At 44.7% G+C, this 24,460-nt stretch overlaps 1 protein-coding gene across 4 annotated transcripts in view; it reads left to right on the forward strand.

Moving 5' to 3' along the window:
- The window catches only part of SH3PXD2A (SH3 and PX domains 2A), a 257,272-nt gene that overhangs the window by 117,048 nt on the left and 115,764 nt on the right, over positions 1–24,460 (forward strand). Inside the window, exon 1 of one of the 4 annotated variants that reach the window (XM_050335415.1) lies at positions 13,757–13,829. The exons of the other annotated variants lie outside the window; for them this stretch is intronic. Coding sequence (XP_050191372.1) covers positions 13,828–13,829 — 2 coding nt within the window. The 5' untranslated portion in view covers positions 13,757–13,827. Of the gene's footprint in view, positions 1–13,756; positions 13,830–24,460 lie in introns of those variants that run through there. 4 annotated transcript variants of the gene reach the window in all.

Raw genomic sequence — 24,460 nt, forward strand, 5'->3', positions numbered from 1 at the left:
TAGACACTGCATATGGTCCACTGGTTTTAGGGCTTTTTTGTAGATAGGTTCAAAATATCACAGCCAGACCACTCTTGTGAGAGTTTGTTTTTTCTTTCTGGGTCTAGACCTAGTCTAAAAAGCAGATCAAGAGCCAAGGATTCAGTTCTCCAATATTCCTCCTACAGAAATGCATGCAGGTTCAAACAAGATTTCTGTTTAAACTACCACTAATAATATTCACAGCTGAATTTTAAAGCAGTGTTCAATATCTGAGAATATTTTGCCTGGAAGAATCATAACACGTTTTTCAAACAATATGCAAATCCAGAAAAACTAGAGGACTTACTAAGTATACACCATAATGTTACGAGGGTTGATAGAGAAAATGGATTTAATACTGAAGGTACCTTTACTAAATAACAGAAATTATTGTGGTCTGTAGCCATGAGCTTTACTGATCCTATCTTTATTGCATAAATATTGGTGTAACACTCAGATACTCTGATGGCAGGCAGTGGAACCTGCATTCTCCCTTTATTCTTCATGTATTACATGTCCTGATAATGACACTGGAAAGAAGTTGCCAGGGTAATGCAGTGACCATGTTAAGGAAACTGCTTTAGTTTATGAGCCTGCTGGTGCTAAAGCACAGTTCCCTAATACACCTTTTTTTCTATATACGAGCATGGCTGTGTTTACATACAAATATTTCTGTTTCCCAAATGTACTGTAATAATAATTCAGTTACCTATTGGCAGAGGAGGAAAGTTGTTCGTGTGTAAAATATCCACATTTATTCTTATTTGTTTGTTATTATGAAAATATTTTCTCTTACATTTCATCACTTATATTTATTTTCTTGTATTTCATTTATATTTCATCCCTTTTGAATGGTTTTTCCTAACACATTGGACTGCTGAGTCTCTGAGCAGATGTGTTATGAGAAAAGCTGACATTCTTTTTTTGTGATTGCTCTTTTTTATAGGACTTACAGTACAGATCATTTCCACATCCTTTAGGAATGTGATCAGCACCATTTGATGACAATTGGTGTTACAGTCTGCACTTGGCACTGTTATGATGACTTCTCAATGCACGCATTTTATTTGGGAAATTCATTCCACTTCAGAGATGCAGAATGGTAATTGATTTCCCTAAGAAATGTAAAATCAGAGAAAAGATGGAGGTTTTAGTTTTCTGTGATTTTTTTTTCCTCCCTCCCCGGGAAGTAAATTGCTAAATGTGGAACAGGAAAAGCGCTCAATAAAGATGATGGCATGATAAGGCAGTTAAAACCCACTGCTCTGAAGAGAAGAAAAAGTTCATATTTTCAAAAAATGGTTTATTCACCTTCACCGAGATTTAGGATGCAACATCCTAAAGGATGTTGCACCGAGATAAGGATGCAACAACATGTTAGGGCTGATTTTGCCAAGAACTGTGCTTGGCTGCTTCTAACTAGTCACTCAGCTCTCACTGATTTCACTGGGAATTAGGTACCTCAGCTCTTTGAGATCTGAGTGTAGTAGAGCACCTGTGTTTATTTTCTCAGTTGTACTTGTTTTAGGGCTGCATTTACTACAAATACTTGGCCTTGGCACCTAAAATTGCTGAGAAAATCACAGAAGTGCTTTACAGTATCCTGCTCCCAGTGTGGGATTGTCACAAATCTGTGGCTGAGAGGTCAGGCAGCCCTGTGCCCCAGAAACAGAGGAGTCAAGTGTGGCTGATCCCCAGTTGTGCCCCCTCTGACCTGGAGAGCAGGAGCTCAGTCTCTGGGGCGCAGCCATTGTCAGATGGGGCTCTGGATACCCCGACAGTGTGTGCTGCCTTTCATCAGTGCTTATGATCTTTGGAAGGTCTCACTTGGAGATCGTTATCTTAAATAAACTAAGCCAATGCAGGAATGGAAAAAAGGAAATAACAGATTTCATTACTTGTTCTTGTCTTTAGTTTCACGTGGGACTTTCCCTTTTGTTTGCAACCTATCAACGATTTGTACTGGAATATCAAATGGAGGATACTGAAATTTGCTACTGGCTACAGCATCAGTGATGCTGACAAATAACTCAGCCTTCCTGAGAAAAGATTTGAATCTTTTTTGTTACTGGTGCAGAAAATGAAAAAAGAAATTATGTGTAGATAAATATCAATCAATAAACTTGGGGTAAAACAGAAAGCATGTTAAATAAAACAGGTTCAGCAACTACAAAAGAAACTGTAGAAGTGTGGCAGTTGGAACAGCCTATGTTACTGCAGTTACTGTACAGCAAGAGCTTTTATCCCTTGCCTTGAGTATCACTTTTGGCTTTGCTCATGCTTTTAGGTCTGACTGTGAAAGGACACAGAGCTGAGAGGAGCAAAGACAGTTTAATGTATTGACACTTGGCACTGGTGGCCAAGCGTACAGAAATAGCTTTTGCCTGGATTGGTTATGAGCAGGCTGCAGGGTTTAAAAGTCATGGGCACAGGATGGATTAAGAATAACCAGACTTAGTCGAAATTCATCAGTATGAGAATGAGATCAGAGCCCTGCCAAAACCCAGCAGCTTCAGCAGAGGCACCGGACACTGCCTCGCTGGGGCCAAACACAAGAGTAGTGTCAGTGCTAGTTTAGTTCACTGTTTATGAGCACAAATTCAAAACAATTTTTTTTTCTCTGTAGAAGAGTAGTGACTGAAGAGGTGTTTTGAAATGTGGAGATGTTGCCTTTAGAAAAACTAAATCCCAGGCCTGTTGGCTCAATGGCTTTTTTCCTGTCCAGTTATTTTTGTTCTTATACTAAAGAAACAATCACTGCTGATAATTTGCCAATGCTTGTTTTGTAGATTAGAAAGTAAGAGTTTGCTTTATGTTTAACTTAACACATAAAATTCCTTCCTTCCAGGGAAGAGAAGTTGAGTGTTTAATGCAAGGGATTGGAAAATCTTCTCCTTAATGTCTCATTGATTTATTTTGTGATGTTGGAAAGGCCTCTCACATTTCCTTGCTGTACCTGCAGAAAGGTTGCAGAGGTATGGTTTCAGAAATTTGCTAAGAGGATTTGATTCTGGTAAGGAAACCCCATTCCTGACATAATATAGTTTTAGAAATGATCAGTTAGAAAAATAATTTGTTTTTAAAATCATCAGTCAACATTGGAAGAAACATTATTTCCCAAATTTGTCAGGAAAACTTGTTGTGCTGGTGTTGCTAGATGCAAAACCAGTTAGGAAGTCAAAAGGAGTAAATATACTCACCTGGTAGTGGGGGAAACCTGGGCTAATGAGACAGGATCGGAGCAGAACCAAAATAATGGGATTCAGAGGTTATCAAGCTTGTTGTGAAGGATTTGGGGTACTAGTTGTCCTTGAGCCCTCACTTCTAGAGAGGTTTGGCTCAGTGCCACAGGATCTTCTGAAGTTCTCTGATTAAAGACTGGTGATACTTGGTTTGCTGCCCCAGAATGGGGGCACCCATAAGGTTGAATTGCCCATGCTGACAGACACAGGAGAGATCTTTAGGTCTGTGCAGAAGACAAGTGTCCTGCTGTGCTTTGTGGCTAAGCCTGGAACTGAAGAGAGGAAGAGGGATGGGGACTTCCTCTTTTTATCTGGATTTCTTGTTCTGGTGAGCCCCTGCTAGCAGGTTAATTGCATGCCCTGAGATATCTGTTACCATTGACTCGTGACCTGCCAGGCAGGAGGAGATGGGGTGGGGTTTTCTATTCACTGGCATAGCCTGTCTTGTTCTCTGTGTGTCACTTCTCTGGAAGACAAGAATAGTCAGCTTATGTTGCAAATATAATTATATCATGGAGAAGAATCCTGCTTGTCATTGCTATGTCTATATTTAATATGGTCGCACTATTGTTTAATGAAAATCTTTTTCCACTTCAAAGAGGAAGACACTGAGGACAGACGTGCTCAATAGGGTGTTTGCTGCCAGGGTGATAAATTATCCCCCAGTGGCCCCTGGGGTTGGATGGGATTTTTCAGTGCTCTGCTCTTCCTATTGTTGATTGCTGTGTAATTTTGACATTGCTTATCTAGAGAGTCCCTTTGTTTTTTAGCACTGTTGAGGATCAGTAGCCTCACTGGTTATAAAAAGAGTGTTTTTCTCATGTACACGTGCTTAGTGTGACCCTATGTGTGATTCTGAACTGTTTGGGGGCAAGGTAAGGCTTCCCATTGCATTTGATGGGGTTTTATTAAGCTGTGCTATGTGCGACAGGGAAGGCATTGCTTAAAATGTACCCCCCGACCAGGTGGAGTTGACATCTCACATTTATTTAAGGTGAAGCGTTTCCATCTTAAACACTGGGAAATAAAGGTTATGTTCTTTGGTAAACAGGACTTTGAGAGTCTCAGGCACTTCCCTCTGAAGAGAGGGGAGGAAGCGTTAGCAATCAAAGGGTGCTGAACAACAGGTAAAGCGAGACAGGTCTCTCTGGAGAGCTGCTGCCTCCTGCTTTTTGTTGTTGTGAGAGCTTGCTTTTGTTTCTGGCTTGGCTGAATCATATTATTGCTTGGTGTACCTGGCTTCACCTGTTCACCCTGGGCCACCAAAGGATTTGCACTTACATACACAGATCTGGGTGTTTTGTGTCCGTCACAGAGGTTTGCATTCAGCTTCCAATGCTGTTGCTGGTTAAAGTGTTGCATGTAGCAAGTGCAGAAATAAAATACTTTTGTGGCAGTAGGGAACCGTGCCCTGGAGTGCTGCACACATCCAAGATGATTTCTGTTGCTCTGTTCTTTTGTCTCTGGAGGAACAGGGTGCCTCTACAACTTTGGATGTACCAAAAAATACCAGATCTCAAGGGGCTCTGGCTGAAGGAGACAGTGATCTATTGGTAGATTCATTTCCACTCTTTCCATCTTCTTGACTGGTCTGCAGCTGACTGTCTTTCATGCGTGCCATTCCCAGAAACACGAGCAGAGGATCAAATAACAACATGTTTTGACTCCAAACTCTGGAGTGACTTATCATGGTATCAGAGCTTTTGATTTAATTGAAATTTCACAGATAACCTTAGACCTGCTTTTAAGTGCAGGCTCAAGAGCCAGTGGGAATTCAATTAACGACTCCCCCACCCCATTTCCCCCATCACTTTTAATGCTTGCATCTTGTTTGGGAGGTTTATGGAAGGGATTTGCTACTGCTTATCTCTAGCTAGGGCTGTGTGTCTGGGTTCAAAGATACCCTTTGTCTTTGGGCCTCTTTCTTTTTCCAGTTATGCTGGAGTTTGATTGGAATTACCCTGCTGACAGTAATGGACTATTTGAGATTGACGCTGATGTAAGGATTGCAGAATTTGTTGTGTTAAAAGTAGAATTCTTTCCTTGTTTCTGTTCACTCTCTTAAAACCATTGGCCTATGCTCAGAAAAGATGTTCATTTAAACAGACCTCGGATATATAGTGAATAGAGGATTGACTGTGGCTTTGCAATATTTTAGTCTAATCTAATAAATGCTGGTTATTTGCTGGATTCTTGCAAGCTGTATTTGCTTCCCAGCTCCAAGGAGTTTTAATAGCCACTCCAGTAATGCTGACTGCAGTACACTGTGGTGAACCTCAGAACACTGTATATGTCTGATTACATTTGCTTTCAATTACAGTCTTGTGGGTTTGAAAAATCAGAGCAGTTCAGGCTCATTTGGGAACCACCACAAAAAATCACTAGTAACCTGAGATACCTAGTGCTTGAACATATAAAGGAAGAATAAAATGTTGAAAGTTGGGGACCAAAAAATGTCTATTTTGCTTTATGAGAAGTCAACCATTACAACAACTGTAGGGTTAGGATGGCTGGGGTACCATATCTAACAGATAAACCTTTTCCTTTCCCATCCAAGTGTGCTGAAGGTGTGAATGAGTCATGCCAGAGACAGCGTTCATCAGAGACTTGAAGCTGACCTGGTTCACTGGTGAATTAGCAATGTTGCCTTCTTTGCTGCTCCCCACTGGATAGATTGGTGGTCCTTTTTCTAATTATTAGAACCTCAGTGTTGTCCTCGCTTGCTAGGGGAGCTGTATAGCTCTTGAGGATGCTAAGATTAAATTAATCTTATTTCCATCAAAACACACTGTTTTGTGGAGATGTTGATTATCCTCTAAACCTGGTTAAAAGAGGTCTTTTCATGAAAACATTTAACCAAAAATGAACCTCTCGGTTCCTGTTCCTACTGAGCAGCAGGATGGCTGTAGAGTGAACAGACAGCTACAGAGAGATCTGGCAGAACAGCTTTGCAGGTGACCCCTCCTGTGGTGGTGCTCAGGTCTGTGGGTGTTGTGTGGTTAGGACTTGATCTGTGTGTCTGGTCCTGTCCATGTAATGCCTCACTCTTCCAGCAGGCAGCTCTGGGGGAGCATCAGCCATGCAGCTGATCCCTTTCTCTTGTGCCAGCATCTGGTGAGCAAAAATAGGGCTCATGAATGCACTCAAGAGCAAGCCCTGGTGCAACACTTGTTTGGGACATTATGAATGTTTGGTAAATAAAAGAGCAACAAGAAGGCTTGCACTGTGAAAAAGGCCAACCACAGCACCGTGACACTGGCAACGGTGCAGTGAATTTTCACCCCAAGTGAGGAAAACTATTTCAGCTATTCAGAACTTAGGAGCAGAAGGTGGGGTATAAGGCTGTCATCAACCACTGAAAATAAGGGCAAATGCAAACAAGGTATGCAGATTGAGTAACTGGGGACAGCTTTTACTCTTGTAATGGGGACCAGTACGTGTTGCCAGTGTTCTACATTTCTTCCTACAGGAATGTTTTAGCAATACAGCTCCCAAATTTGTTAGGGCATATGGGTAACAAAACTGAAATCTTTCTTTTCTGTGGTCCCAATAACAAGGTTCTTCAGCTTGCACTTAACCTCTGCAGACCCTGTAGCTGGTAACCCAGATGCTGAGGCATCTTGCTGAGTCTGGATTAGTTCCTTCACCTCCATACATATCTCTGTACTGAAGCTAAGGGCCAGGGCCACTAGAGAAACCCTACAAACAGCTTTAAACTCTTGCAGCAAGAGGTCAGTGGAAAGCTATCTTATTGTTGGCCCCCGTCTCAATGCACAAAGCAGGGCTCTGTGGGACACGCACTTAAGAGCGCTATTAATGCTCACCATGCATCAGTGTCATCCCCCGGGGGGAGGAGGAGCCGCAGAGGCTGAACTGCACGGTCCATACCAGCTAATGAGATGCTGTTCTTGCCAGCCCTGACAAATAGGCTTCTGTTAATGTTCATTGTTATCGTTCTCCTGCTCATCTGTGTGTTCGGGAGGGGGTTGTGTTACAGATGCTTGGCTGAGGGATGGCAGGGTGACCCGCACTAGCGAGCCAGCGGGCTCCAGAGGTGAGCTGGCGTTTTAATAAGAGGCAGACATTCAGCAGATGAGGAGAAAGCTTTGAATCCCTTCAATAAAGTAGTATGTTGGAGTGAGTAGTTGCAAGAAGTAAGAGTTCTGCAGGGAACGGAGATAAAAGGAGGCTTTCAGGCAGGAGAGAGGATTTCTGCCTTTTCCAGATGTAGCATTTGCATTTGGAGAAGGAGAACAGCCAAAAGGCCAGGCTGATGAAGGATGCTTTGTGGTGCTTCCAGCCTCTGAAAAAAATGCAGTCCTTTGAAAGTTAGGTGCTTTGGGATTATTAGGCAAGGGATGAAATAGGCATCGTAAGAGGAGTCCCTTTCCCCCTCTTCTTATGGAAGGCTGATCTCCAGTGGTTTATATAATTACTACTTTTTTCCCCTTTTTTTGTCTGCTTTCTCTTAAGGCTTTTATTTCGAAGACAGTCTTGGCTCAGTCATTCAGCATCCTCATAAATCAGAAAATTTTGTCCTTGCAGATTTCTGACAAGTGGTTTATATTTTTTGTTGTTGTTGTTGACAGGCATATAAACTACTGAGCCCTGGTTTATTGCCCAATACATCCTGATCCCTGGCAGGATAAATAGTGTTTCAGAAAAGATTGAATTAATATCAGCAAACAGAGAATTCTGGGCTTTAACAAACAGATGTTGCTTTCTGACACGATTTTGTCTATCCTAATATATGATCAGAAAATCTCCAATCTTATTTGCAGATTCATTCAGTTCAGATGTACTTGCATGCCATGGAACTGTATAAGTAGAATATCTGACAATCAGTTTAAGAGAGCACTTACCCAAAATAGACCATTTAACACTTTGGGACTCTAAGGGTCCTTTGCAAGGTTCCTGGAAAAGTTTTTTCAGTCATGTCTGCTTCTTCTTTTAAGGCTTTATTTTCAAGACATCAAAGCAAATTCCTGATTTTGAATTAAGTAGGACACAGCCCAACAGAGACACATGCCCAGAACATTTTACCTCCAGAGAAATGCAACTAGATAACATTAAATTTGCTGTCAGCCTCATCCCAAGAGCAGCCCTCCTCCTCCTCCTCCTCCAGACATTTATGCACGTGGGTAGTTTTCTACACAGTGAATAATTGTATTCAATTCATCGGGAGCACACGTGCACCTGAATTTATTTGTGTGTGTATTCATGTGTCTGTTTGCTTGATGGGAGTGAAAAATTCTGGAGAGGGTTGGGATACAAAGGAGGTTCATTCATCAGTAACCCCCTCTGCAATTCATGTTAACTCCCCTTTCTTGCCTGGAGATGGACAGGTATGGAGTACATGCACACTCAGGCTTTGGGGCCAGCACAACAACTTTAACTTGAACTAAGGCACCAGCTTTCAAGGGATGAGAGTAGGAAACATCTGTTCTCAGAGACCCATAAACACAGATATCACATGGCAAGACCAGCAGAAAGGCTTGGCTGGCCTGATTGTTTAGAGGTTTTATATAGCAGATAATTTGTATGTGCCCTGGATGCTCTTTTTATGCATTCATTTTTACAACTTTTTCATTAAAAAAAAAGAAAAAAACCAAAATATTAAAAATACCATGAAAGCAATTAGGTTATGTATCTTCATCCGTATCTTTGAGAGGACCTTTTAATTGTGTAGCTGTAAAATCAGTGAAGCATCAATACAGTCTCCATAAGGGAATGCAGCCACACTGAGAATAAGCAATAAGAACAAGGCTATGTAGGATACCATTCTGGGGCTGTGCTTGCTATAAAATCCTGTCAGATACCATTTCCACTGTGGTTTGTTTGCTGCAGCCAGTGCTTGGTCCATGATCAGAAGGAATCCAGCCATCAAACATAGTTTGGCAGGTCTCATTCCAGCGTAACAGACTAGGTCATTGTAAGGTGTCTAGTGTGTGATGTAGGCAATTTACTGATTTCTCCTGTTTTACATACACACATAAATCTTTTACAGGACATTTTTACATTGTGCTTTGTTCTTATCTCTTGCTTTCTTTTTGCTTTATTACCTGACTGCTTTATCCCTGACTGCATCAGCTTCTCTGCCTCATATCTTTCCTTGTGTCATTGTTAACTGTCTCTTTGGGTTTTTTTTTTTCATTATCCTTACATCCCTTGGATGTTGTTTTCTTCATTCTCAATCAATATGTTCTGTCCTGTTTCCCCCAGCATTGCTACACTCACTTCTATTTGTCCCACTGGTACTCTGTACACTGTGTTTATTTGCTCTCTGATGTATTTCTTCCATCTCTTTCTCTCTTTGCCATATCTTTTCATCCCCAATCCCACATAAGAGATAGCAGAGGGATGACAGGACTGTCCTGGACTCGGGTGAGATGCTGAGGGTAAGTGCACCCTCACTGCTTTTCAGAAGTTGCCTGGTTGCTGGATTAGCTGCTCAGAGCAGGACAAGCCACTCTGGGGCCGTAACAGAAACTGGGAGCAAACCTGTGCCACACATGTTGTACTTGGGGCAAGGGCCTACCCTCACCTGTGTTGCTGGCCCTGATAACTGACCCTTAACAATATGGGGAGCCTGCTCTTTTGCCCTGCTAAAGGGAACTTCTTTTAGGAAGAAAAGAGGTGATGAAAACCTAATTTAGCAGAAATAAAATCAAGGTCTTGTGCTGGTTCGTAACACGTAATTTTTGTAGAAGTTGTCTCTGTGGTCTGCCAAACAGAAATTCATCATCACTGGCTTGAAGTTACTGGGTAATTAATCTTCTGTGGTGGATCAGGCGGGCTGGGTTTTCAGTCTGCAGGCATGGAGAGCTGTGAGCTAACCTGCAGCACTGCGGAGTCTTTTCTCTCTCCCCTACTTCTCCATTTTCCCATGACCTTAGGAAAAAAAAAAAAGAAATCCCCACTTCATAGCTCTTTTTTTTTTTTGTTTTTCTAAATCACACTTTATGGAACACAGTTTTAATACTGTATGGTGCGTGTTTAATGATGTCCATATGGGTTTGTGGGTACAGGAATTAAATACATAACGGTTCACGATGACATAACACGGAAATGCAACTCCCGCAGTGCTGGTGTGTAGGCTGTAAAGGGTTATTAATAAAAATGAAGGTTTTAAATAGAAAACAAGCTTAGCAGCACCGTTTTGGCCTCAGGCCCATCTCTGAGTGATGGAAAAAAAAAAAAGAGGCTGGAATATGTGGCCTTTCCTCAATGCATGAAAATAAATACATTTTACCACCATCCCCTGCTAAACATTTCAGAGAGAAAGCTGCAGGCCTGATGCGTGGCATCTCTCTTCAATCAGAGCCTGAGCTCAGGGAGGTCTGGAGGGGATATTTCAGCAGGGTGCAGAACACATCAAACAAATACTAAAGGGGAGATTGATGCCTTAGATTATTAAAACGGGGTAAGGCCGCAATGTTTTGATTGGCAAAACCTTTCAACAGTTGGACATTAGTATTTCAGAAGAGCAAGCCATTCTGTTTGTGGGTGAGCCAGGAAAATAACAACTCACACAGTTCGGGGGGAATGACCTCAAGGAAATCCCATCCCATCTTGTAACTAGAGTTGATGCATCAGTAAGCTAAGGAAATTACATAATGTGCTTATTAATATTATAGACAAAGAAAAGCAAATTTACTTCTCTGTGTTCAGCCTTGTTCTGTCTGAAGCTGCCCCAACATTTTGTTGTAAGTGTTCAGAAAAAATGAGATAGCAGTGGATGATGTGCTGAGCATCTCCCTCTGAATGTTGTGTCTGAGACATCTCTCACCGATTTCCCACTGATTGTTAGTGACAGGAATTGTATGAGCAGCACCAGCACAAATTGAATGTTGTCCTTCTGTTCTTTACCCAACGTTTTTGCTGCTGTTTGAGCTGTTCCCAGAGCAAAACACATAGATCTAAAAGCACACAGACTAACCCTAGAGTCTGTGGCTTGGGATTTTCCACATGGTGGACATGTCTAAATTACCTGCAGGTTGTAGTCCAGGACAAGGTTATTGCTTCACAGCACTCACATAGGGTCAGGACATGCCAGAACCAAAAGTGATCGTACCCTGTTTTCCATGTTGTTAAATCCCAGTGCTCCCAGCTGTTTTCCCCTGCTCAGTCTGCTCATATCCTTCAGCTCCAGCACAACGTTCACTTCAGCCCATCCTCACATCTCTGGATTCAAGCAGATGGCTTTCCCCAGCAAATGGCCACGGTGGATGGAGAGGGAATGCAGGAGGAATAAGACTTTCCTGCTTTATCTGGTGCTGTCTGGGGCAAATCCCCACTGTATATTAGTTCCTTGGTGCCTCCAGCTGTTGTTCATTGTGAGGCACAGATGTTGTTAGCTCAGTGGCTTCTGTCCAGATACTTCAGCAGAAGAGAACTCAGCCCATTATATGGAAATGCAATTCATGCTGAATAGATGGCATTGCATTTTTTTCCCACCTGACCATAGCCAGGACTGTGAACAGAAATGTGGGAACATTGCACAAAATACTCTCCCTACGCTGCTGTGTTCACCCTTCAACCTCCTGGCTCAAAATCAAGATCCTGCTCTAAAAATTGGTTAGAAAAACTACTCCCTGCTCCTGTTCTAACAGAAGAGATGGCTGTGCTCTATCATACAGGGCATGGTTCCACCAGCTGCTGCTGTGCTCTGGGTCATCTCAGGCACAGCTACAGTTTCTGGAAAATTATATGTCTATTTTTCCAAATTTCTTTATGCTGACAGATGTCAGTTGTTTGTCTTCTGAAACTGGTCTTTTCGAAAATAGGTATTATGTCCCTTTAAATAGCACAAACCACATGGGAATGGGATTATTTTTGTCCCTAGCTGTCTATAATTTGTCTTCCTTCTTTTTTTAGTGAACCCAAAATCTTCTCAGGGCTTGTTCCTAATAATAGTACTGAAAAGAAAGCATCATGTGAATCCTACAGTAGTAGCACTGGCAATAGTACTGCATTGCCTTCCTATAGAGCTACCTCACCATACAACTCGAAGTATGATCCAAACATGAACCCTCTCTCACAGCTTGACTGTGAATTACAGTTTTTATTTTAGAACTAGGGAAGCAAAAGTATGAAAGCTTTGAAAGGTCACCAAGGACAGAACAGGAGCCAGAAGGTCTGGATTTTAGCTTCATGTTGTGACTCTCAGCCTACTTTCTGTTTGCCTTTGCAAACACTGCTAGCACACCAACAGTTTAACTTCTAGGATCTGCAGAAGTGGGTCAAATTCCATGTCAGTTTTTGGAGAATTCTATATTTGAGGAAAACATACCAAAGAAACATGGAACTAGTTTGCCTTAGGATACAGGGGCACTAATCTTCAGGATGCCCTTAAATTCTCTGCTTCGGCCACTGGCCCCTCAGTCCTCCAAGTGGACACACACTCATGTCTTGCTCATAAGCATGTGAGAGGGGATCTTTAGCTCAAGATTGACCTCACCCTGTTGTCTTCCTACCCAAAACTGTGGTGAATTACCTGATTTAAAGTCACTCTCCTAAGATGAACAGCAGATACCTCTGCAGAAGAGACACAAAGACCAGTTCATGCTTCTTCATATGCCAGGACAGCATGGAGAACAGGGAGGGCTGTAGCTGTGATGTGGATGAAGCACCCACTCTTGTGCATGACTCTGCCCCGTGGCAGTTCTGGAAAAGATCAGTGTGAGTGGGGGAAGGGAGGAGGGCTGACGGTCTCCCTCTTCTTCCTTAGCTAAATCTCTGTAAGCACCGGGAGCACAGTCTGCTGTAGAAGATGAACTGCTCAGGAGCCTACGCTCTGTTCCAGTTCATCAGTCCATGTGGGGCTGCAGGCTCTGGTCCCCATGACACTTGGCTTGATCATTGCATTCACAAGTCCTTGCTTTTTGTGCAAGGAGGTTTGCCTGGGGCTGTTCAAGCACTCAGCCAGCTGTTTATTTTGGAGCTTGAGCAGAGCTTTCCTTCCCAAGCAGGTGGAAGTGTCAGAAGCACATTGCCCTACCCCATGGCTTTGTTCTCTCCCTGCCTGTCCTGTCCTGTGTTTCCCGTACCTACTTCTTGTGCCTGTTAACCTTCGAGCTAACACAAGCACATCCACCTTGCACAGACCTTTATCTGGCTGACCTCCCTTGGAGGAGCTACTGAGACACTCACTTGGTGTGTACCACATTTACCTAGGCCATCCTAGCCCTTGCTCCAACATATCTTTTCCTCTCACAGGACCCTTTACTGCTCTGTGCCTCCTCACTAATTTGGTGGTCACCAAAAGTGTGGTCTTCCCAGCAGCTGACATGGTGCGGCATTCTGACCAAAGCCCCCCTTCTCTGTCCTCCTCTGTGGCTGCTGGTGCTGAAGACAGACCTTATCCTACGCAAAGCTGTCCCTGAGCGTGCCAGTGGGTGAGAGAATGCACTCTTGCATGTGGCTTTTGTTCTCAGGGCACAACCCACCTCCCAGAGCAGCAGATAAACACAAACAGCCTTATTCTGCAGTTTAATGAGCAGAGCAGAGCACTGCTTCTGAGCTGGTCCTTTAACAGCAAGGGCATCATCACATCCTGAGCCTTATGTAAGTAAATCTGTCATCAAGTTTTAGTCTTCCTTTTGTATAACTTTATGTAGCAGCTCATCTTAAACTTGTAAAAACATTTTGTGGGAAGTTATGTGTGGGAGGTGGGCAGCTCCTTCCAGGTATTGCCAGCTAATCCGTAATGTTCTCCTTTATCATAACAAACGAGGCAGGTTTCTCAAAAGCAGTATCTTGTGCTGTTCTTTTATCTCTTTCCTTTTGCCATAAGTCTGGAGATGGAGTTATGCCCTGGATGAGGGCACAAAACATGGAGCCAGGATTGAGCACTGGATGCTCACGGCTTTGCTAAATCCTGCTTGTGCAGTATCTCTGTGAACTGGAAGGGGCTGTAGGTATCCAAAATATTGTGTTTAGCCTTGAATGTTATTAAATGTAGAGGAGGTAAAAAACCCCAGTGTCACAAAATGCCCAAGAAACCAGGAAACTGGAACTCTTTGAATGGATTTTAACCTTGGGAAATAGAGGAACTTCTACACCCCACCAGTGTCTTCCTCTCCCACTATGCCAAAGGCATTTGTACTCAAAGCTCAAGGTTTTTGAAGCTCCTTGGGATAAAATGTGTTGTACCCCCTGGAATCTGTCATCATTTCACACCTCTTCTCTTCTGTTGAGACATCACTCCCTCCTCCAAACTGGTAAATGGCACAGGATATATCACATCATCCCTGTAAAGAAAACTTTGCACAAAAGAATCTTGGAATTTGGCAAAGCACAGCTCTCTTTCTGCGACAGGGCACATCTCCCCTTCAGTGGAAATTAAGTGTCTAAATCTTTTTGTCTTTCCCTCTGTCAGTTTTACTCTGTGCTCTGGAGTGAAGTTTTGTCGTGCTACATTTATTTCTCCTTGCCAAGACCTTCTTTATGGCTTTGATTTAAACTAGGTCCAGTCAGACACCGTGGAAGGCCATCATGTTTCAGTGCTGGGAATGGGCTTTGGGAGCTGTTTATCTTTTTTTCCAAGGATAACAGAACATTTGTGTTTGTGTTGTGTGTATGTCTTGGGCTTACACACAAACTTAAGGATCTGATTCTGGTGGGTCATGCTGGCAGGTATCCAAACCCATAAATCTGGTCACTGTGCTTTTCCAAATGTTTATTGTGCTGTTTAAGCTTTTATGGGCTCTTGTACGTATTACATATGGTCTGAATAAATGTAACGCTGTATTACTGTGCTTAGCTGAGATGCAGAAGAGCCTCCAAGGGGATCATTAGAGCTGGGGCAGCCCTTGCCAGCATTTGGAGATGAGTTTCTTGGTTAAGCTTTGCAGGGTTGCAGGGGTCTTCAGCCCCGTTCTGTTGGTTTTTAAATGCCACTTGGTCTGAGGTTGCAGGGGTGGAAATAAGAAGCAGAGAGTGGCAATTTCTTGGATTCAGTCTGGGATTCTTGCATCAAATCTCCCCTTTCTGAAACACTAATAAGAAGGACAGGACTTTGCATGTATTTGCTGCATTTCCTGTGTGCTGCTGCTGTGGCAAGGTCTGCTCTGGTGACAGTGAGACTCCAGATAAGACTTCAAGGAGTCAGTGGATGTGTAGCAGGGCAGAAATCACCTGCATCACTCTTAAGTAAAGAAACACCTACAGAGTCAGTCTAAGAGTCAAGGCCGTGTTGCTTCTTCAGACAGATGGCAAAGAGGATATTCCCTGCCCCTCTGAGCCTACAGCTTCTCTTTGATCCTGGAGATCAAACGTGAACCAGCCAGAATGAGCCAGCCAGGCTCCAGCTGGTGGGAACAGGAGCAGGATTTGTGTTTGAGGGACTGCACTGGGAAAGTGGTACCTGGCCCAGGCCACCTCTCCTTCTTGTGTCATAGTCCCAGCAGCAGGCAGAGAGCATGCCATGGTCCCGTTGCTTCACACCCTTACTCTCTCTTCTGTCCCAACTGGACTGAGGAAAGAAACTGCAGAGGAAAAACAGCCAGGCTCTGGCCAGCCCTAACAGCTGTAACAGCAGCCAGGCCAAGAACTTGGGACCTTCAGAGGCTGGCCTGCAGTTCATCTGTGGGCTTCCCTTCACCGAGCCAGTTCACTTTCTGCTCCAGGCAATCCTTCTAGCACTGTCACTTCACTTTCACCACTGACCCCAGGAAGATACAGGCTCACAGTCAAACTTGCTGCCTTCTTCAGCTTGGACTTTCTGTTCCCTCACCTCTGCCCTGTCTGGCTATTCAGATTGCAAGTTTGAAGCAGAAAAAGGTTTGTGTTTCTGCAGCAGACATACAAGTGCCCATTAGGGTTGGCCGTTAGGGCTGATATAACATATACCAGCAATAATTGCTCTCTGCTGGAGTACTCACTGAAATAGTGGAGGCTTCACAGAGGCACAGGAGAGGGATAGAGGAGGTGGACAGAAAGATGGGACTGGGAAGAGCCAGAAGCACTAGGAATCTGAGTAATTCCTTTGCCTCTGGAGAGCTGATTTGATATTGCAAAACCTATTCTGATTGCTTTTTATTTCTTAGGGGTTTTTAATCCAGACCAAAATCCTCTCTGTGTCATCTCAAATGTTGCACTAGTGGAAAAATTGCTTAAAAAGAAAGAAGTGGAGAAAACGTGTGTTTGCAGCTGGAGCTAGAGTGCTTCTGACTGTAAAAAAAGGATGGTTTTCTCACCCTTCCCTGTTGCTTCAGGCTGAGGATTAAAATGTGGGTTACTGCTGGCTGTGTTGAGATAAGAGCAAAACCTCAAGTAACTACTGCAACTACATTTGGAGAATTGCTTTTGCTGGATGCCACGTGCAGGAGGAGGAGTGACAGCACATAACAGCAACCCACTTGGGTGTGAAAGCGTTAATGTTTTAGAGCCTGATCCTCAGGAGCAAGGGGACACTGAGTAATATCATAGTGTTTTGATACCTAAAAGGAGTAGGGCAAGGAAAGAAAGCATCTTTTGAGCCTCACAGAACCTTTTGAACCATTTTCCTCTGGATAGAGGTTTGTCTTATGACCTCTAGAACATGAATACACGTGGTGTAAGGTCATTTACAGATGAAATATCTTCTGCTGCACTCTCTTCGATCTTGAGGCTGTTAATATATCTTGGGTCAAACAGCAACATGGGAAGGATAAATAATAATGTACTTTAGCCTTAATAATGTACTTTAGCCTTAACACTCTGGTTGTGATGGACTACAGTTTTCATTATACCAACGGCTTCACTTAGCCCTGGCTGATTGAATTGGGGAACTAATAATAGAAAATAATAGGAAAGTAATAATTCTGGCATACAAATATCATGCCAAACCCAGCATGCACCTGAAGTTCTCCCTGTGCTGTGCTGCAAGAAGTTTCCTCGAGCTGCAATGAGGGAGGGACTGGAAACCACCTCCCCACAGGGCACCAGCATAGTCCAGCACTTGGGCAAGATCCTGCAACAAACCTTCTGTTCTTGCTGCAAGGGCAGCCACATGTTGTTTGGCACAGTGAGCAACCTCTTAGGAGTTGTGTAACGTTACAAGGCAGACACCATGTGCAGTAACACTGTTGATGTCAGCTGAGTTACCCTGGGGATACATCAGTTCTTTGGGGATTTTTTATGGAGTATGGGGTGGGGCAGTTTATTACTCACCTTTGCAACACGCTGTGCATCCTGCTTCCCGTTGCTGCACTTCGTGGTGGTGGTGCTGCTTTGACCTGCAGGAAGGGTTTGAACCTGCCTGTGCAGAACTCACTAAACAGAACAGACATTGCAAAGTGCTGACTTGACAGCTCTGAAACATTTTCCCTCCCCTCATTCAATCCAGTGACTCCTCAGCAGGCTGTTCCCATTAAAAGCTATGATGCTACTTCCACCACTGTATGCTGCTACTCCCCCAAACCTGTGGTTGATCCTGTGTTTTCTGTAAGGAAAAAAAAGTGGCAACCATGGGCAAAGAGACTAAGGTCAATGTTATCTAAATCTGAGGTGGGCTTGGGCTGAATAGCTCAGGGGGAATAGCAGCAACAGATTTTGCCACTGGAGCTGATATTTGCAAACATGTTTTAGGGAAACCCATTTATTGGGTTTATTAGTAGAGGAGACATGGAACAGAGAGGACTTTATGCTGGAATAGCCCACTGGCTTTCCTTTCTCTGCCTCTTCATGAAACATCCTCAGTGTGTGATGCTGAAACTTGAAGCTGGGAGGGACATGCTGCTGCTTCAGCGACGAGTTCCCATCAGTCCTGTGTGAAGGCAGGCATGAGGGCAGAGGGGTTGAATGCAAGCATGCAATGCCTTCCCTTAAGCAATTTCCAGCTGCTCTTTGGCTGCTTAAAGCTGTATATTCTTTTAATGTCATTTGAAGAGCCACTTGTTTCTGCCCACTTCTTCCTTCCCTTCACTGGGGTTTCTCCCCTGACTGCCCACATGAGAAGGACTGGAAATGTTAATTTGCTGCTCTCCAGCTTGGAGACTACAAGAGGGACCATCAGGGGATGCAGAAATCGACTTTGGGGGTAGGATGTGCTTGGAGAGGAGTTCTCAAAGCAGAGAGAGGCTTTTTTTGCTGGCAGAGTCCTGTGTCAAGCACGGGTAGCTCCAGGGCTCCCACCTCTTCCCCTCTATTGCTGGATGTTGAATCAGCTGTTTGTGCTGCCCTGCCACAGTGCTGGGGACAAACTCTCTGGCAGAAAGGTGGGGAAAGGGAATAAATAAAGAATTTGTAGTGGGGATGGTTTGTTTGTTCACAGCCTGCTGTGGGCTTGTGCTCAGAAGTCAAACCAAACCCCTGGAGCTGCTCTTAGGGCTTCCCTTCCTGTAAGCACAGTTCTGGGGGGTCCCACTGCAGGTGTTGGGGGCCAGCTAGGAAGAGGGTGGCAGAGGCAGCCTGCTCCCTTGTCCCTTCTTCCTCTGCACATCCCAGGACTGCGACCTCCCCAACCTTCAGGGAGAGAGGGGAGGGAGGTGGGAAATGGGGTGACAGGAACAAACTTCCTGCAGCTCCTCTTATCACAAGAGAACAGCCTTGTTGGGGCCAGCTGGAGAGGAGCCCATCCCACTTTCCTGAGCCCCCCACCCTGCTCTCCTACAGTTCACCCACAGCACAGGAGCCTCACTAACTGCAACACACAACTCTGCCAGCCTTGCCTGCAGATACTTGCACATCTCAGAAAGACAAGGGCTTGTGGCTTGGCAATGCAGAGGGAAATGCCATCCAAGCCACATGAGACAGAGAGGCAAGTTAGCACCAGGCTGCCTGGGAGCACGGCTGCCTGCGAAGCGACTCCCACTGCTGCAGGTATTGTGTTGGAAAAGCTGATCCTTGCCTGCCAGGGAACCCATCAGATGGTGCACTATGGCAAGCAGCTTTACCTCCTGCCTGGGCTCCGTCTGCTGCACACTGGCCAGGTTTCAGCTCATGGCAGCTTTTTGAGCAGGACCCTGCTCTTCTCCGAAGTTTAACATGAGCCCAACATGTAGGGCTGACCCTATTCAAATTTTTTCTTAGCCCACTTCAGTCCTCAGTCGTGTCTCCACTGTGAAATGAAAGAAGATTGAGAGTAAGCATGTGTCCCTTCACATCCCTCCCTACCTGAGGGGCAGGTTACATGGGAAGTGAAAAGAGAATTGTGCAAAACTGGAAGTTCCTGCTGAAGGTGGAGCAGTCCCTGCTGCTGGTCCCATGTCACTAGTCTAGGCATGGACTCCCAGAAGCTTCCTTAGCTCTGAAAGTGAAGCAGGTAGAGCATGTAGGAGCAACCTCAGTGTGAGTGTGGCAATACCTGGGCAAGGGAGTGTTGATGCTGCCTGATGATGATGTGTCACTGCTCCCCAAGCCTAAGGAGCAATGGATCATCCATAGGTCTTTTCCTCTGATCCTTGCCAGCTGAAGATGACTCTTGAATCCAAGGTGTGTAACATTTATTGAACTAATACTGCTTGAAGACAAATGCTGTGATACCTAACATGACTGCTGCTGTTTCATCCTCCTTTGATGAACACCTTGTCTCTTCTATTGCCTTTTTTTATTGTCCAGTCATTCCAACAGTTATTCTTGTCATTGGTGACCAATAGACAATAGACCAAGACTCATATGATCTCCCAGCAGATCCAGTGGAGGGCCACACATGGGCACAGCTTATCAGCCTTAGGTGTGGGTGGGATAACATGTTCCCCAGTGTTGGGAGAGGACTGATCTCATGAATGCTGCTGCAGGGAGGACTCATGAGAAGAGCAGCATGAAAATCGAGTTTGTGAAAGCTGTGTTCATGAAGACTATGTGCCAGGGGATCAATTGGACCCTTTATGTCAGCAGGAGGACTCACCAGTAGACAGGGAACAGCTTCCTTTCCCAGCCTTGCACAAGCTCTTTCAGCGTGTCCTGTCCTTCATTTTTACACAGCACACTGAGACTGCCATGAAATTGAGTTGGTGTCTAGTGTCTCACTCCGATTGTTGGCCTGTTTTACAAAGAGCAGCCTCCCTGGAAGGGGCCACTCACTCTGACATCCCTCACTAGCAATAACTGGTCCAGCAAACAGCTCCCAGTGAGGTGGGCAGGGTTCCACCTGCCCAGTGTCTTTCTTTCCCTTCCCAGAAATGCGAGAGAGGGACCTCCTCAACACACTTCATCATGCTGGAGGGCAGCCAGGGACGTTACCAGGGATGTCCATCCCCTGTCCACAAAATTATCTATGTTCAATATTGCCCCAAAAGGCAGGGATTTCTGGCTGATTTTCACAAAAAACTTAGCCAAAAGTCCATCACGTGTCAAAAGCTACATGATGCAGGGAACAATATTTTGCTCTTGTGTGTATGTGTATATACATGTAGATGTGTACAGTCGTTCTATCACAGCTGTAGTTCACCAGCCCTATGTCTGGCAATGACTTAAAATTTTTAAGGTTTGCACTTGGGGTGTTTTGCAGAACTCTCCAACCCTCTTGCAAAGCCATATTTGTTGCACAGCTTGTAGAATCTGGTATAAATAGCTCCACTTGACGACAAGGGTCGGGCATGGAAAGACCCTGAGTTATGGATTCTGCAGGGAGCTACTGCCACATCGTGGGGAGATGATGCTTTACATGCCTTTTTTGTGCAGCAGAACCCACGAGCTGAGCTGGAAAAGAAATGCCTTTGGTTTGTGTGGATGTTGGACGTGGTGGTGTGTGTGTTCTGCCCTCTCAAGGGACGTGCCCTGCTTCACCCCCTTGCCATGCTCACCTGGTGAAGCTGACTTTCTCTTGGCTCCTGTGTCTCAGAGGGAAGGAATTCCTCTAGACAGCAGTGGGAAAAATGTGGCATATTGCTATGAACAGATATGAAATAGCTTTTCCACCTGGCTTCTTATTAGGTGTTACAGCCCTATCTTTTTCCGTTGGTCGTAGGATAGTAATTTTTTGTATTTAATAACGTTGCATCTAGGACTTGACAAGGGAATGGGAAAGAAGCAGACTTGAAGTCTTGGACATTAATACTAATGACTCCAGGACCACACCTGAATCAGACATTTGTAAGCATATGGAAGAGATTGAAGATTATCTAATTGTCTCCTTAATACTCAGTACAAGACTGAATCATCTCCACAGGCCTGGAAAGCTGTGCGGATCACCAGGCTCTCCTTGCTCCTGCTCCACTAAGCTAAAGAGCCAACTTGGAAAGGGAAATGTTTCTCGTTCCCAGCTTTGGCTGTGCTGGGGCACTCGGCAGGGTTTCAGTGTGGAAGGTGTCACTGGCTTGCTCGCGCTTTTGGCTGCGAAAGTCAGTGACAGCTCTTCTTATGGCCACATTTTGTGCGTGATCCTGTTAGGGGAGTTGTCAGCACCTAGTCTGGATGTTTGCTGTCATCCAAATAGTATTGCCAGTGCATTGCATGTGCAGCCTGTCACACTGTATATTAATTTGTCTTGCTTGCTTGACCCAGGAAGGATTAAACCCCACCCCACATCTGCTGAGGCTCCCTTGGACTGCTGCCTCATCACACTGGTGCTCCTTAGCAAAGCTCAGAGAAGGTCTTTCCCTCTACAGCTTTGCAGGCACAGCACTTTCCTTGGTGGGAGGGGACTGCTCCTGCTTGTCCTGTATGTTTCCCATTTATCCATCCATCCATCCATCCATCCATCCATCCATCCATCCATCCATCCATCCATCCATTCCTCCTTCCCTCTCCAGCACAGTGGTACCTGCAGACTGCAGCCAGTCCTTACGGAAATCTGTCAGCCAGCAGCTGATCACCTCTTGGCCTGGCTGAGTTATTCCCTGCCAGGCCCTGCTCCTGCCTTGCAGTAAGATGAACAACTATCCTTGTTGCTCCTTTCATCCTGGAGCAGGGAGCAGGTTGGAACACAAAGCCTTTGAAAAATGATGGCAGGAGGACAAATTTCCAATCAAAGTCCTCCAAATGCTGCTCTGAAGGAAAATTGCTCTTCATTTGTGGGTGAAATGGAAGTCTCGGTTCAAGGGCAGGAGTTGTGCAAAATAAAGATTTAAGTGATTGAGTAAAGGAAAGAATGACTGCTCCTGAGGGAAGGGGAGAGGGGCCTTGGACCTCACTAACCTGATTTAATCAAGTGACTTCTGAAGTTTTACAATTGCAAGCAACCATCGGACCCAGAGCTGGGCAATTTGCAAGCCACAGAGTAATGAACTGTTGGTAAAATGGTCTGAAGAGGAAAATACGTCTGCAATTACAAACCGAAAAACCTGAGCAACAACATTCTACGTTTCGGAGCCATGTCCAGCTGTTGTTGAGAGAGCTGGGGTGTCTGCCCCTCTCACAACCTCCCACTTTGAGCAGCACCCAGAGCATTTCCCAACTGAGCCTTTGCAGGCAGCAGCCACCTTGGCTCCAGGGTGTCTCCTTGCAGGAGAGGAGCTGGGGTTGCACTTGGGCTTCCTCACTCTACACAGGTGGGTCAGTGTTCTAGGAAAGGAGGAAAAGCTGGGAACAGCCCCCAGCAATGGAGATGCTGACCAGCCTGCAGAGGTATGGGCTGACCAAGTTCTGATTTGAACCTGTTGTCTTGCAAACCTGGGAAGAGAAATTTCCTCAGAGCTTCTGAGAAGAGGCACCAGTCTCAGTCCACTGACTTGAATCCATTAAATTTATATTAACTGGTTTGTCCTCACGAGTGCTGAGCATTCCCAACTGTTGGGATTGTCCCTTGTTCCAATGCCAGCTTTGATTGGGATGTGCCTGGGCTAATTGTTTCTGGATTTGGTCAAGTGATGTTTTCTTTCTTTTCTGGGAAACTGTCTGATTTTTTGCCCGTGGTATTTGCAGAGTGCTGACAGTCCCCTCTTGCTTCGCAATACAGCCTTGTCTGCTTAAGGTGGTGTTCCTTGGAGATGAGCTTTTCCCCTTTCAAGGCTTTTGATGTATTTTCCCATGTTTGAAAATTCAAAAAGGCAGCATGTGAAGCTGGCTGGGGCCAGTGAGTGTTGCTGGGGGCGGCAGCTTTGATCCTCGGTGGGAGCTTTGCAGTAAACTTGATTATGCATTTTTCATCATTTTCTCTGTGTGTGTGTGTGTGTGTGTGGGTGCACACTTTGCAGGGAGCACAGGCACTAATCCTGAACCTGCACCCAACACAGGGGTAAAACTCACTTGTAGTACATCACTGATCCAAATCCTTCACATCCCCAGGGTAACTCCAAGTTACCCTACATAAAATTTCACCCTGGCATCTAATAACTAGGGAGCTGCTCCTGTCTTTAATCTCTCCGACAGTGCCTAGTCAGGGCTTTTTAAAGAATTTTGTGGTCTTTTCTTCCACATAAGCATTAGTTGGGGTTTTTTGTTGGTTTTTTTTTTTTTAATGTGGAGTTTTGTACTGCTATCTGACCCATTTACTTGGAAGTCTCTGAGGAGGGCTTGAGTTAGAAGAGAGCTAGGTTTGTGATCCAAGTATGAATCTTTCACTATTAATTGTATTAGCATTCATAATTGTATGCACATTTCTAAACTGTCATGATTGCCACATCCTTTTAAAGCATGGACAGGACATCAAAAGGATTATGACTGCTCAGAGATTAGCAGAGAAGCAAGAAATTAAATTGCCCGACACCTCAAAAACGATGATGTGAGCTGTTTTGCCCCCATTATATCAAAACTGACACAGGAAAAATAAGTTAGGAATTAGGCTTTTAAAGCTCATTAACCTTCAAGATTTAATTAGTAGGAAACAGGCTGTTTGATGCAAGTTTGAGGTTCCCCATGCCTGCCGTTGCTATTGGTTGGGCAGACTCTGCATAGTGGGAGCCTTGTTGGACAGGGCTGTGACAGGATTCATGGGATGAATGGGGGGAAAGGGTTGAAAATTCAGATTCTCTCTTTGTTGCAGATTTGTTTTAAGGGATCAGCTTGGTCTCCCTGGCTTAGCCTGTGTTTTTTAGCTCTCAAGGCTAGAGGTTACCTGATAGAGGTTACCTGTGCAAAACTTTTGGTTCCCAGAGTGCTTTTCATTCACTGAACCTGTCACGCCTTGTAAATGCTTTGTGCACAGTGATAGATTGTGTTCCACGGAGGTGACAGCGGCAACTTCTTGGACTCAGTTGGTCTCACTCTCAGTTGGAGTGTTTCTCCACAGCCCACAGCCCAGCGTCTTTCACATAAGCGCTGTCACTTTGATTCTTTATCTGTGTAAATCCTGGCAGAGCGGGTCTCGCTTCACGGGCAGTGCCTGCACAGAT

This window comes from Myiozetetes cayanensis, unplaced genomic scaffold, assembly GCF_022539395.1.
Source record: "Myiozetetes cayanensis isolate MyiCay16 unplaced genomic scaffold, myiCay2020 scf10, whole genome shotgun sequence".
In the NCBI taxonomy this organism is placed as follows: Eukaryota; Metazoa; Chordata; class Aves; order Passeriformes; family Tyrannidae; genus Myiozetetes; species Myiozetetes cayanensis.